Below are 13,402 nucleotides of genomic sequence, written 5' to 3'. Positions count from 1 at the left end.
ACTCTTAATACTCTAATTATTCATGGCAATTCTTTTGAGCCATTATAGGCCTTACTCAACAATCTTTGCATTCACAAATGAGTAAGTATTAGCATGATGTGTGCTTTTATACAAAAATTATTTGTCTGAAGGCCACCCAACATAGTGATTTTTTTGTCTTTTTCTGCTTTCTAATTTTTAGAGGGTGTTAAGTATAGGTGCTTAAGTTAATGTTCTATTGCACCCACAAATTTATGATTTCTTTATTTGTAGAGCAAGAATTAAGCAAAGGTAGGTGCTTTATCACGGCGTTATGTCCATATACATGCAATTTTCAAATGGTGTAGAAGAGACCTTCCTTAGAGCCCTCAAGCTACTATTGGTTAGTAATATCTCCATCATGTGCACAAATATTCCTTTTGCTCCCCCTCAATGATGAGTTATATATAGATGAACATGGAAACACAAGAACAAGAACAAATTTCTCTAGTGGGATACATGTATTTGTGTTGTTATATAATTACTAATTAGTTTTTTCTAGATATGCACTGACAGTCACATGTCTATATTTGTTTTACTTATATCATCTATATTGACAATCAGAGTAGAATTTCCAATGGGGAAATTATTAAGATGAGAATAACTTTCAAGCCAACATCGACAATAGGAGTAAGTCTTAATCTCTTCTCTTTTTGTCTTCATCACTATCTCATTCACTCATCACACACAGATACTAGCCACTCAGATATGTTCACTGGTATCTTTCACACTACTTATTCTTGTTAGAATATCTAGAAAATATTTTATTATATTTAGTATCTTAAGGATGTTTTGAGTATCTTAGTAATATCTCAAGAGGGGGTTTTGTATCTCAAGAGGATGTTTTGAGTATTCTTTCCCAAAGCCTTTTGTCATCTTGTTTGTAGTTTGTGCATTTTAACATTTAAACAAACACAGTCGACTTGCAATTATATTTATGGAACTTACTTCTTAAAATTCTAGGAACTTTTCCCTTTACAGACGTACTACCATTAGTCTCTCCTTGCTATTGATCATATTAAATTTAAAGTATATAACCAGTTTATAAAGTAACTTAATGCTTTACAAATAATTTTACTGCATATATATTCGATGTAATTGGTGCATAAAGCAGCTTTGAAACATCTTTGTTCTTATGCAGGGAAGAGATTCAGAGGATCAAAGCCAATAATCCTTATATCAGTCACAGAGAAGCTTTCAATACAACTGCGAAAAACCTAAGGACCAAATAAAAATTACTACAAATATTTTACCCTATTTAATTATGTATATAGTCATAATCATCTTGATAAAAATATAATAACTTATAATTGTTTCTTTTTTAGTGGGCTCATTTTCCCTATATTCTTTTCGGGCTGATGTTGGAGAGTAACAACCAAGCTAAGATGGAGAATGTAAGTGTTAATTAAAGCACAATTATTTCTCTACAAATCACTTAAATTAAGAGATAATAATTATGATCCCTCTCAGTCAACATTTATTTGATTATATGTATCATAGCTAGGGAATCAAACCCTTGTTCCTTTTCCGTTCTTTCAATTAAAAATAATAAACACCTTATCCAAAATAAATAGAAAAAATAGTATCAATCAAGAGAATTGAGTATTACCTTTTAATATAACATTAAATTTTTAATTGGAGGTTCAGGAAAGGTAAAGGAGTAAATCTTAAAAGAAGAAACTATCTCCAGAAAAAGAAAAGTTATAAAAAAATAACACGTACTTTCAATATTTATTAAACCCTGATCATTTATTTTATTGCACATAATGTAAATATTATAGGATCTTTGGTGCACAACTTTGGCTGATTAGATGATATTTTATTTTAGGTTTCTGAGAAGCATTTAATGTCAAGGGTTGTGCTATTGAATAAATGAAGGTTATCTTCATCATATCATAGGACTTGAGTTTCATTTGAGTCTGTCAAGTAAACAATGTCCTAACCTATAATGAGTTTTAAGGACAATCATCTCCTTTTCTTTGTTAGTGTACTTGTCACTACTTACTACTTGTTCAATGGATGTTTTCACTTAATTTGAAGCAAGAATGCTAGTTTTCCTTATTATCTTACAATAAGTTCTATCTTCTACCTGATTGAGATCAAGATAAAACATGTATACTACTTGATTGAGATCAAGATAAAACATGAATGCTAGTTTTCCTTGTTATCTTACAGATTTTTCCTTTTTCTTTTAGTCATATTTTCCCTCTAATTATGATAAATTTTAAAGGGGAGTACAAGTTCCTGATCAATTTTCACTAATGATAAATGCTAATACATTTTCTCAATATGAATATTCATTTTTTTGTTTTCTATGCACCTGTAGATTGAGTTTAAGTTTTATTTTAATTCATTCTAAAATTTAAAGTGTATTATAATTACTAATTTGGGATACTTTACAGCTTGTGTTAAGCACTAGAAGTGGTGTTAATGGTTTCACCCTTGATCCATCTCTTGGGGAAATCATTATAACTCACCTTGACATCAAGGTATTAATCTTCCCATTGTTCATAGTAAATTGTTATTCTCTCTGTAAATGCTCTAGCATGGCGACTTAACAATCAAAAAAGTCACATTTTTCAAACTAAAATCTCACCCAAAATTGCTTACTTCTTTTTTCTTGAGCAAGTATTTGATCAGTATTTATTATTGACTACTTAAATATCTTGAATATGTATATTCTATCCCCTAATTTTGTATATTTAAAACCCATGTACTTAATTTTTCCCATCTTTTAACATAATAATTATTAATTTTTATTTTTTAAATAAATTTTCCTCCTAACTTAAAGTCCTAGATCTGCCACCAAAAGTAGCAATGTTTATTCAATTAATATTTATTCATCTGTAAAAGAGAACTTAAGTGAGATGATCTTCACAAAGTTCACGGATTAAGGGCACACATGATCTTTATTGAAACCATTTGTAGCTTATTTGAGTCATATGTTAATTGCTTGATCTAAGGTTTTCAAATTCCAAAGAAAGGAAAGATTTATTCAATGAATGAAGGAAATGCTAAAAATTGGGACGACCTACTACCAAGTATGTATAAATCCAATAGTTAAAATGTTTCAGGCACTATATTGCAGTTTGTGACACTTTGATTTTCTTTCCTACTTCTGTTTAGGTATGTGGAGAACTGCAAGTATCCAAAATTAGTTTATGAATTTACTTTGATTGGTGCATTGTACTCTATGGTGTCTTCCAAATGTCATTCTTGATGGAACAAGCAGGAGGACATGCTTTCACTGGCAACCAAAGGGTAAAAAACAAGGCGAAAAACAAAAATTAGTTTAGACTAATTCTTTTTTAATTTTACTGAAAACAGGGCACACATGATCTTTATTGAAACCATTTGTAGCTTATTTGAGTCATATGTTAATTCTTTATCTGAGGTTTTCAAATTCCAAAGAAAGGAAAGATTTATTCAGTGAATGAAGGAAATACTAAAAACTAGGACGACCTACTACCAAGTATGTATAAATCCAATAGTTAAAATGTTTCAAGCACTATAATGCAGTTTGTGACACTTTGATTTTCTTTCCTACTTTTGTTTAGGTAGATGGAGAACTGCAAGTATCCAAAAGATGGTTCATCACCAAAGTCCCTAAGATATATTGGAAGGTATAAATAATTTGCCCTCGCATTATCATCATAAACATATTGTACCTGAATTTGACTACTGAATGACTGAGTCAAATGTTTGGTTTCCTTCAACAAAATATGTTTAATTTATGACATTACTCTATTTTTCACTTCTATAACTTAATAGCATGGTAGCTAATGTTCACTGCACATTGCTTTATGGAGGTATTTTTTTGTACCCAGTTGATAAAAAGAGTCCAAAAGGAAAACTTCAATATGACAATTTCAATCTCTACCTTATTTTTCCTAAGTAGCATATCCAACCTTGATATACTATTTATTTAAGGTTACTGAATGAAGTCAATACATAATTATGGATTTACTTTGATTGGTGCAGTGTACTCTATGGAGTCTTCCCAATGTCGTTCTTGATGGAACAAGCAGGAGGACATGCTTTCACTGGCAACCAAAGGGTAATTTACTGAAAACAGGGCGAAAAACAAAAATTAGTTTAGACTAAATTTTTTTTATTTTATTATAACTTTTAATTTTTTTAAATAAAAGACATTCTAAGACGATTCTTAGAAAAATCATTTTAGAAAATGTACATTCTTAGACGGTTTTTAATCCTCAAACTTTTTTGATTTTTTTTTAAGAAAAAAACTAGTATTCAAAGACAATTTTCTAGAAAACCATCTTAGAAAATTTATTTTCTAAGATTATTTTTGGAAAACCGTCTTAGAATCTTTTTTTTGTTTTTTTTTTAAAGAACACATTCGAAGACAGTTTTCAACATCAAACTGTCTTAGAAGAGTATCATTCTAAGACGATTATTTGTGTGAAAAACGTCTTAAAATGATAGTTTTTCTAAGACAATTTTTTAGGAACCGTCGTGGAAAGTCAATCTTAACTTTTCAAGACATTGACTTCAAAATCGTCTTTGAATGTATCTGAAAATCATCATTGTGCTTTTTCCAGTAGTGAAGGTAAGACATACGATGAAATAAATCTAGACTTTATGATGTTAAGGAAAAAAGGAGGAAGAAATGGATACTAGCTAGTATCTAAACCCGGTTTGTCTCAGCATATATTGTCTTTCATTTAAATAAATAACTACTTGAGGAAAAAAAAACAAATCTTAAAGAAAAATATATTTAACTTTGAGAAAATATTTTTATAGATGATATCTATAATAGATAAGCTAATATACTAGACCTTAATAAAAAGTCTTGAGAAGATATTTTTATAGAGCCATTTGTGTGTCAATTTCTTCCCTCTTTTGACTATAACTGCCTACTGAAGCCTTTATCTCAGTATCAAATGTACCAACTCACACACGATGATCCTTTTGAACTAAGTCTCAAATTTAATCTACATATTTTTTTTCACTTTCAACATCTAACACACCTTTATACATACTGGATGAGGTGTGTTTTACTTCATGGGGATAGAGTTTTATGGTTAGGATTCCAATTTGGAATCATTGTTTCTAAGACACATCGCTTGGAATCATTTGATACTTCATTGTCTTCTTCACTTGAAGAATCTCTATCCGTGTATATCATTCGGACTTTCTTCCAACACTTTGTTTCTTCTTTCTTGGATGCTACCTTTTCTTTTCCCTTGTCAGATGGTGATCCTTCTTTCACAAATTGTCTTTGAGAGTTTTCCATTTTGAGTCTCCACCTAAATTCTAATCAAGGAAAAAAAAATAGAAGAGTAAATAAAAAATCAAATATTTTTTAATATCAAGAGCAAAATACAAAACCTCACCTCACTTATTATCCTTTAACGGGAGTTTATAAAAAAAGAACTAAGAATCATAAATATTAACCCTGTAACCATTTATACATCATCAAGATTGGTTTTGTATCACACACAAATTTAATTAAGTCAATATTAAAGGTTGGTGGAAGTAAAATAATAATTTTCATTATTGAACAATATTATAAATACCTAAGGAATAACACACATTTGAAATTAAAAACGATGTTACAAATACCTAAAGAATAAAACTTACATAAATTTAAATCTATACAAAAGATCAAACACAAATTTAAGTACGTATTAAAGGTCGATGCAAGTGAATTTTAACTTTGATTATAGGACAATATGACAAATACCTACTAATAACACCTATCTCTTGTCAATGTATATATAACATATATTAAGAATTTTAGAACATGGTAAATCACAAATATCAAAGTTCAAACAATTGAAAATTCAACCGTAGAAAACCTTCGTCCATATATTGTTTAACTTTCCATTTTCAAAGAAGGAAATTAAAAAACAAGAAAATAAACTTATCAATAAATAGTTACTCACCATCTATACATCAAAATAAAAATTAGGTAAATATTTCAAGTAATCAAAAAGTAAAAAATTAACAAATGCATAAAGAGAAATTATGTTTTATTAAATTTATGAATTTTATTTTTTTTGAAAAAATAAAACCAATAAAATCAAATATGGTTTAACACCTCGGTGAGACTCTTGGGCTAAGCTTCAATTAATCTCCACACCCAACACTTTTCTTATAAATAGGTGTATTTATATGGTCTGCTTTTTTTAATAGTCAATTTACAAACAATTAATTTTAGTACTATAATAATTTAGAAAAGATTAATTACATTTATATCATTTTTAATAATGATGGGATATATTAATATATATATATATATATATATATATATATATATATATATATATTTATCTTAAATTTAATCCTCATAATATATTGAATAAATATTATATTTCATAAATACAATAAATAATATTATTTAATGTTCATAAAAATATTACATTTAATAACATTAAATAATTATAGGACAAGAAAACCAACTATCTCTTTAGCTTTAAATAATTTATCTTAGGGCTATTATAGTACTTTAAATTTTAATTTTAAAAAAAATAAAAAAACTAAATTCTCTTTTTCTTAGGTTTTCTCCATTTTCTCCCACCCTCCATCACAGTGTCATCGGTTGTCATAATTCATATTGGGATGTGTATCTTGGTTTTCCTTATTAGTGTACCAAATTCGACAAAATCTTATTCTCATCTTCTGAATCAACCCACCACATTTGCACAATTACCATTTGATTCATGGAGAATCATAAACAAAACATTTAAGCAAACACCGAAAACAAAAAAGTAAGAAACAAACTTACCTAGCGCCTAACAGCCTTGTGATTTAAGGGACCAATGGAGAGTAGAGGCTGAAGTACCAAACACACGAAAAACAATAGCAACAAAAACCCTAATGAATAAAGAGAGAAAAGTGAAAGAATGCTAATAAGTGTAAGGATAAAATTCTAATATACAAAGAGAGAGTTTATAACCCCCTAAAATAAAGTAAAAATCTTGAATTTGAGACACTCACTAGTATTGAGAATGCTACTCAAATGAAGAAAAAATAAGGCGAGATCTATTACTTCACTAAAGTTGGAAGGGAAAAATGGGTTGTGATTGGACAATGAAGGAAGAAGTCGAGCTTTAAGTGACATTCACAAAGAAAAACCTACCTTCAAGGAAGAAAAGGGAAGGAAAAATAGGAGAGGTTGAGGGAGAAGAGAATAGGGATAAATAGGGTAGGTAATGGAAGGTCCAATGTTTCTAATGGATAAGGTAATTTAACTGGATATGGAGTAGGTAGGTAGGGGGGAAAGGTGGGGGTAGGAATGTAATTTCCAATGGTGAGGGTTTCAATAACAACCTTTTTTATATTTTACTTTATGCTATCCATGTTTTAAAAATCAAACTGGCCCAGTCAGTTGAAACGGTCCGACCAAAACACGATCACCTTAGTGGTTTAAGTCTCTCTTAAGATCGAGTGTGTAATCAAATTTTTTTGACTCATTGTGGCTTGACTATTTACCATATAAACCGACGAACTGAAAGGTAAAAACCCAGGTGGTTCATTCATTTTTTTTTCATTGTAGAAATTGAAAGGTTGTTGCTCTTGTACACTATTCAATGTTGTTGTGTAGGCTATGCAATGCATGCTTCAAATCAAAGGTTGAAAATTTGTTATGTGTGACCCAAGGAAATATCTCACTCAAATCAACTTTAAATTAAGGGTAAATAATCAAATTTTCCGCTGAAAGTGTGATGCGGTGAAAAATGGGTCCCTGAAAGATGAACAATACAAACTTAGTTCCTAAACGTGGAAAAAGTGCTACAAATTAGTCCTACCATTAAATTTGTGAGACTATTTTGTCATTAAGTTTTAATGTTCGAGGACCAATTTGACAATAAATTATATTTTTTAGGACTAATTTGATATTAAGTTGTAAAGTTTAGGGATCAATTTGTCATTAAATTGTGTGCAAGATTAATTTGTCGCATTTTTTTAACATTCAAGGACTAAATTTAAATTTTCCATCTTTCAAGGACAAATTTGTCAACACCTCAAAATTTCAAGAATAAATTTGGCTATTTACCCTTAAATTAAAAAAATATAAAAAAATTGAATTTGATAACTATCAAAAATTGCCTTCTAACTCCTTTTCGGTGGCGCTTTCAAAAAATTATTGTTGAAAACCGTTTTTGCATGTTTTCTGAAATCACTCCTGAAAATCGTGATGCAATCCTACCCCCCCAAGGGCATTGGATAGAAGACTCCAAGAAGATTGGGCCAGAGATGCAAGAGAAGGCCCTAGGGTTCTTATGAGCCTTAGGGTAGATTTCGGGCCCATGGGCTATGTATGAGCCCACTTATCTTTGTAAATATTAGATTAAGGTTTCATTATTTTTGGGCCTTGTATTTAGGGCTCCATAATGTAGGAAGGGTACCCTAGAAATGTAGGATTTTTCAGTCATTGTATTTTAGGGCACCTAGACTAGCTTTTGTATTAGGGGTAGTTTTGTAATTTCACATGCATTAAGTGAATATTTGATGTGTGTATTGGGAAATAAATTTAATTGAATTGGGAAAAGCCCAATACAATTAAGTTTTAGAGGGGGAGGTGAGCATTTGCTTGCTACACTTCATTGTCACATCATATAGTCACACTTTGTGCATGTCCTTCATGTTTTACATGCCTCATGACACCTAAGCACACTTAGTGGAGAATCTTGGACTTTCATTTGAGGCACAAAATTTTATGCTTCTTCTCTCCCTCTCCCTCCACTCATCTTCTCCTACCTTCAAGCTCTTATCCATGGCTTCCTATGGTGGTGAGCTTCTTAACTCATCTTCTCCTTGAAGTGGCGTCCAATCATCTTTCTTCCATCTTCAAGAAGCTAAGGACTCCATTGATGAAGAAGATCCAAGGCCTACAAGCTCCACATGAAGCTACCTCAAATCGTCCTCCTAAAAAATATGCTTGATCTTTAACTTTTGGAAATCTTCTTAATCTTCATGATATCATCTAACACTTAGTCATTTTCTGCCTTGGGCTTCATCATCGTCTCGAATAACTAATTTTTGCAACTTGCACTTTCCGATAATGGCAATTTTCGAGAAAGTTCCCTGTGATGTAGTCATGTGTCAAAAATATTTTCCCTAGTCATCAGAGAACTTAGACTTAGTAAATTTTTCATTTGGCCATTTTTTGATGGCTCCTTGAAAACACATTTACAAAATTTTGCCTAGAACCACCAACAATAACTTTCTAAAAATGCTATTACAGTTTGTTAAAATCTTGCTTATGCGACGTGCCTTGGAGGTTTCCGATATTTATTCAATAATTAAAATTTTTGGCTTATGCAACACGCTTTTTTCTTTTGCTTTCTCAATTATGTTGTGTGCATGACTCATATTTTATGGGTGGGAAGATGTTAGATTGTAGTGAAGCAGAGCAGAGCAAAGCGGCAATATTTGTTTTTGGCTTGGACTTGTTGGGTTATGACATGGATTGGGATACGAGCGGTGAAGCCCCTGCAATACAATATAGGGATGACATTTAGAAATTTTGTGCCAACTGGTATCAGATGGTGCTTAACCCAAATACGAAATTTGAAGTGGGAAAGTTTGATATGGAATTGAGAATTTCAAATTATGGAAGAAGAGGGTTAATGATTTGTTGGCACAACAACAAAATCCTCCCCTTTAAAGTGGTCAAAACTCAAATTTTAAATTCTCTAACTAATTAAAATTAATTAACTCAACCACCAATAAAAGTCAACATTTTTATTAGTAAAAGCATCATCTTTAATAATTTAAACTCATGAAAATCCCTTGTTTTACACTATTCCCGCAACTATATTCATTTGCCATGAAAAATGAATCAAAACATTTTTTGTCAAATGACCTATTTGGTCTGATATCTTTTTATTTGTTTAGTTTGGTACCTTATCTTTTAAAAAGTTTATTTTGGTCCTTTATCTTAATTAAAAGGTTCAAAGTAATCCTTCTATTAGGTTTAACATTAACATGGTTACTCTCTCTTCTTCGTTCTCCCTGTCCACCCCCACCCATACGCTTCCCAAACCTCACTCTCCCTGGAGTTCCCATACTTCTCCTTTGCCACTCAACATCATATCAAACCCCTGTGACATGATGATGCAAACCCCGTTTTGGGCCCAAACGGGCAACGTGGGAAGGTGTAGATTAAAGACTTAGTCTTAGGATTTTGACTTATGTAATTTTACAGTGTCAAACATGTTTTCATAGATGTGGCATTTTGTATTGATTGTTTTTAGATATAGACATGTGTACTCATAGTTTACTGTATCTGGTGTCATGCTTAGATTCGTGTTATAAGTGATTGTGAATTCTCAAATCACTAAGTTTTTATGAACATAAGTGTTTAACATAGTGTAATCGATTACACAGTTTTTGTAATCAATTACAACATCTTTGAACCTTGGCTTAGACTTTGACTTTGTTGAAAAAAGGCTATCCCCATTGGGACAATCGATTACAAGAAAATGCCAATTGATTTCTAAGCTTGTTTTCAAAAGAAGAAAGTCACTATGAGCCATATAATCGATTATAAGTGTTCTTAAAAATTTTATTTGCTCTCTATGTGCGAATTAATCAATTACCATTTGGTTGTAATCAATTACAATAGCATACTAGAAGCAAATATGACATATCACAAGCAAGATAATTGATTATCACTTGTTCATAATCGATTATATCAAATTGCAATTAGAAGATTTTTGTTTGTGATCGAAATAATCGATTACCACGATTTGAAAATTCATAATAAAGGGTATATAAATGAAATAAATGATCACTAGGTTTTGATAATCGATTATGATGGTTATAGTTGTTTTTATTATAAATACACATCTTGTCCTTTCCCTAGTGTGACTCTTCTATGAGATAAAATTACACATTTCAGTTAGAAAAAGTTTATTGGAGGATTTACAAGGCATTTTCTTCAGAGAAGATCATTTAGTCAAGATCATGCATTCAACATCATAAGAAGAATACCATGGATTGAAGCTTGAAAATTTAACATCTACACAACAAGGTGTTTTCATTCCATTCCTTATGTTCTCATCTTTGATTCTAATCTTGGTTAGGGTTACGGAGAAAGTTGTTGAATTGTAGGGTTTAGCTCATATATTTTCTTGTGCAGGGTTCAAGGGAATAAGGGTTGTATTATAGATTTGCTTGTGTATAGTATCTGTAAAGTGATTTCTCTATAGTGATTGTTTTAAGGGTTCTTAGAGCAAATTGGATATAGGCTCTTTTGAGAACTAAACCAATATAAACCCTTGTCTTGATTCTCTCTATCCCTTATCTTGTTATTGATATCATATTGTATTGGTATTTGATCTTGTAATTGGATGTGCCACTAAAACTTTGTTTTTGAACAAAAAGTGATTTTTTTTTCTTAAGCAATATTATCCTTGTGATAAAAGATTTTGAGGAAAACCTTGATTGTTCTAGAGGGTATTTGGATTTGAATTGATTTCAACAAGAAAATTCAAAAAGTTGAGGAATATATTCACCCCCCCCCCCTTCCTAGATTCTTGATCCAACTAACAAAAGAACCACAACACAAACCATCTTCACCTAGGACCTTACTAACGATCTCGTTCTCATCATCACCAACACTAACAGGCTTCGTGACAAGATGCTCAACCTCCCCCTACCACTGTTGACTCCATTCTTTGTCACTATCGACACCCGTAAGATTTCAAGTGAGTCCCGCTTCAAGGCCCTCAACATCCTCTAGTGGAACCTCTCCTTTTCAAAACCATCAAAACCTAAGATGAATTTGTGGTTTGGGTGTTCTTGGTTTGTGATTTGTGATTTGGGGGTTCTTGATTTGTGATTTGGGGTTCTTAATATACAAGTTCTTGATTTGGGATTTTGTGTTGTGATTTGTGATTTAGGGTTATTGATTTGTTTTGGGTTATGTTCTTCATCTAGTTTCTAGGGATTGTTCTTGCGTTTATCGAATGAAAATGTTCACAGAGAAAGAAAAATATGTTGTGATAGTTTTTAGTCGTTAAAAATTATACTTGATTCTGTTTTCAGCCAGGTCATCCCGTCTTGTTAACTTTGTTAATGGCAATCATGACACAGTGACGATAAGGAATTACTTTTAAGAGTCTAAAATTGAATTTAGCCACTATTACAAAAATATTTTTATACAATTAAATATGATAAAAAAAATATCAAATCACAATCATAGTAATTTCATCCCAAAGTCTTAATCTTTTCAACACAAACAAGAAATTATTTGGTCTCAAAGACCCAACCAATAGAGTCAAACTCTTTGTCAGACCCTAATTTTGTCCGAACAAGTTTAAAAAAAACAAAAAAAATTAAGGAAAAGGAAGAAAACAAAATAAAAAATAACGAAAAAAGGGAAAGGAAGAATGATAATAAAATGGAAAAAATAATAAAAAGGGAAAGGAAGAACAATAATAAAACAGAAAAAATAATTAAAAAAAAGGAAAGGAAGAACAATAATAAAACGAAAAAGGAATAATAATAAAAAGGAAAAGAGTTAAGAGAACAAAAGAAGAAGGAACAGTATAAAAGGGGGAGGTCTAGACATCAATTACACATAGAGAGAATACACAGAAAAAAAGGAGCCACAAATCCCGAGGAGACAAAAGGAGCCAATAATCTCACATCATTTAGCACTACAACTAGAGAAGGATGAGGGGTCTCTAGGTATCCCTCATTCCTTCCTTCTCCTCTCTTTCTTTCTCCCTTCTTCTTTCCTTCACTCTTCCTTCCCTTTCTTCTCCTCTTTTTAATTTTTTTTATTATTTTTTTATTGGGCTAGGATTGAAACTGGGTCAAAGTGACCTGACCCAACCCGCAAGTAAAAAAGTGAGAGTCATTTGAAATAGACCTCTTATGAAACAAAATAAAAACCACTATTTACTCCCACCCCACCCCACCCCCCCCCCCCCTTTCCCCCTTTTTTTACACATGCACCCTCTTCCAATTTGGCCCTAGCCCATTTTTTTTTAAGAGACAAAATAAAAACTATTATTTACATATCTTTTTTTCTACACATGCACCCTCTTTACTTTTGGGCCTAACCATTTTTCCAGAAGTCTAAAACAAAATAAATATTATTAGTTATGCCTCCTTCCTCCATGTATGCACGCTTGCTACCTAGGCTGGTGACCAGGTCCACCATGTCAGCACTCCGTCAATGTTGACTAAGTCATAGTCAATCCTTTGACTTTGACCCTAAAAAAAGATAAAAATAAATCAATAATAATGATAAATAAGTAAATTAATAGATAACTCTTTATTTCATTTTTTTTTGTCTTTATTATTTATTTTATTCTTCAACTTGATTGTCTTTTTATTATCATTGCTTAATTATTTAGTTTAATTAATAATGTTGTAAATATTTCGCTACTTATTTATTTTA

The 13,402-nt window shown here is 31.2% G+C and overlaps 1 protein-coding gene across 1 annotated transcript; it reads left to right on the top strand.

Annotated features, from left to right (window-relative positions):
- The first annotated feature begins 292 nt into the window (after positions 1-292).
- Positions 293-9,509, top strand: LOC114415990 (fructose-1,6-bisphosphatase, cytosolic-like). The gene is made up of 9 exons (XM_028380863.1): positions 293-361; positions 1,344-1,412; positions 2,421-2,505; positions 2,988-3,059; positions 3,475-3,494; positions 3,580-3,641; positions 3,790-3,875; positions 3,999-4,075; positions 9,378-9,509. Exons 1-9 carry the CDS (start codon positions 293-295, stop codon positions 9,507-9,509), a joined length of 672 nt encoding a protein of 223 aa, XP_028236664.1.
- The last annotated feature ends 3,893 nt before the right edge of the window (positions 9,510-13,402 follow it).

The sequence above is a fragment of the Glycine soja genome, chromosome 6 (genome assembly GCF_004193775.1).
Source record: "Glycine soja cultivar W05 chromosome 6, ASM419377v2, whole genome shotgun sequence".
Taxonomy (NCBI): Eukaryota; Viridiplantae; Streptophyta; class Magnoliopsida; order Fabales; family Fabaceae; genus Glycine; species Glycine soja.
The sequence above is the reverse complement of the archived record's forward strand: the minus strand, read 5'-3'. Positions and strand labels throughout refer to the sequence as shown.

Bases quoted from the DNA above. Each gene is read 5' to 3' on its own strand.
- LOC114415990 (XM_028380863.1), top strand. From the start codon at position 293: ATGTCCATATACATGCAATTTTCAAATGGTGTAGAAGAGACCTTCCTT. The intron at 3,060-3,474 runs GTATGTATAAAT...ACTAAAAACTAG, and splicing joins TTGGGACGACCTACTACCAA to GACGACCTACTACCAAGTAT. The intron at 3,495-3,579 runs GTATAAATCCAA...TTGTTTAGGTAG, and splicing joins GACGACCTACTACCAAGTAT to ATGGAGAACTGCAAGTATCC.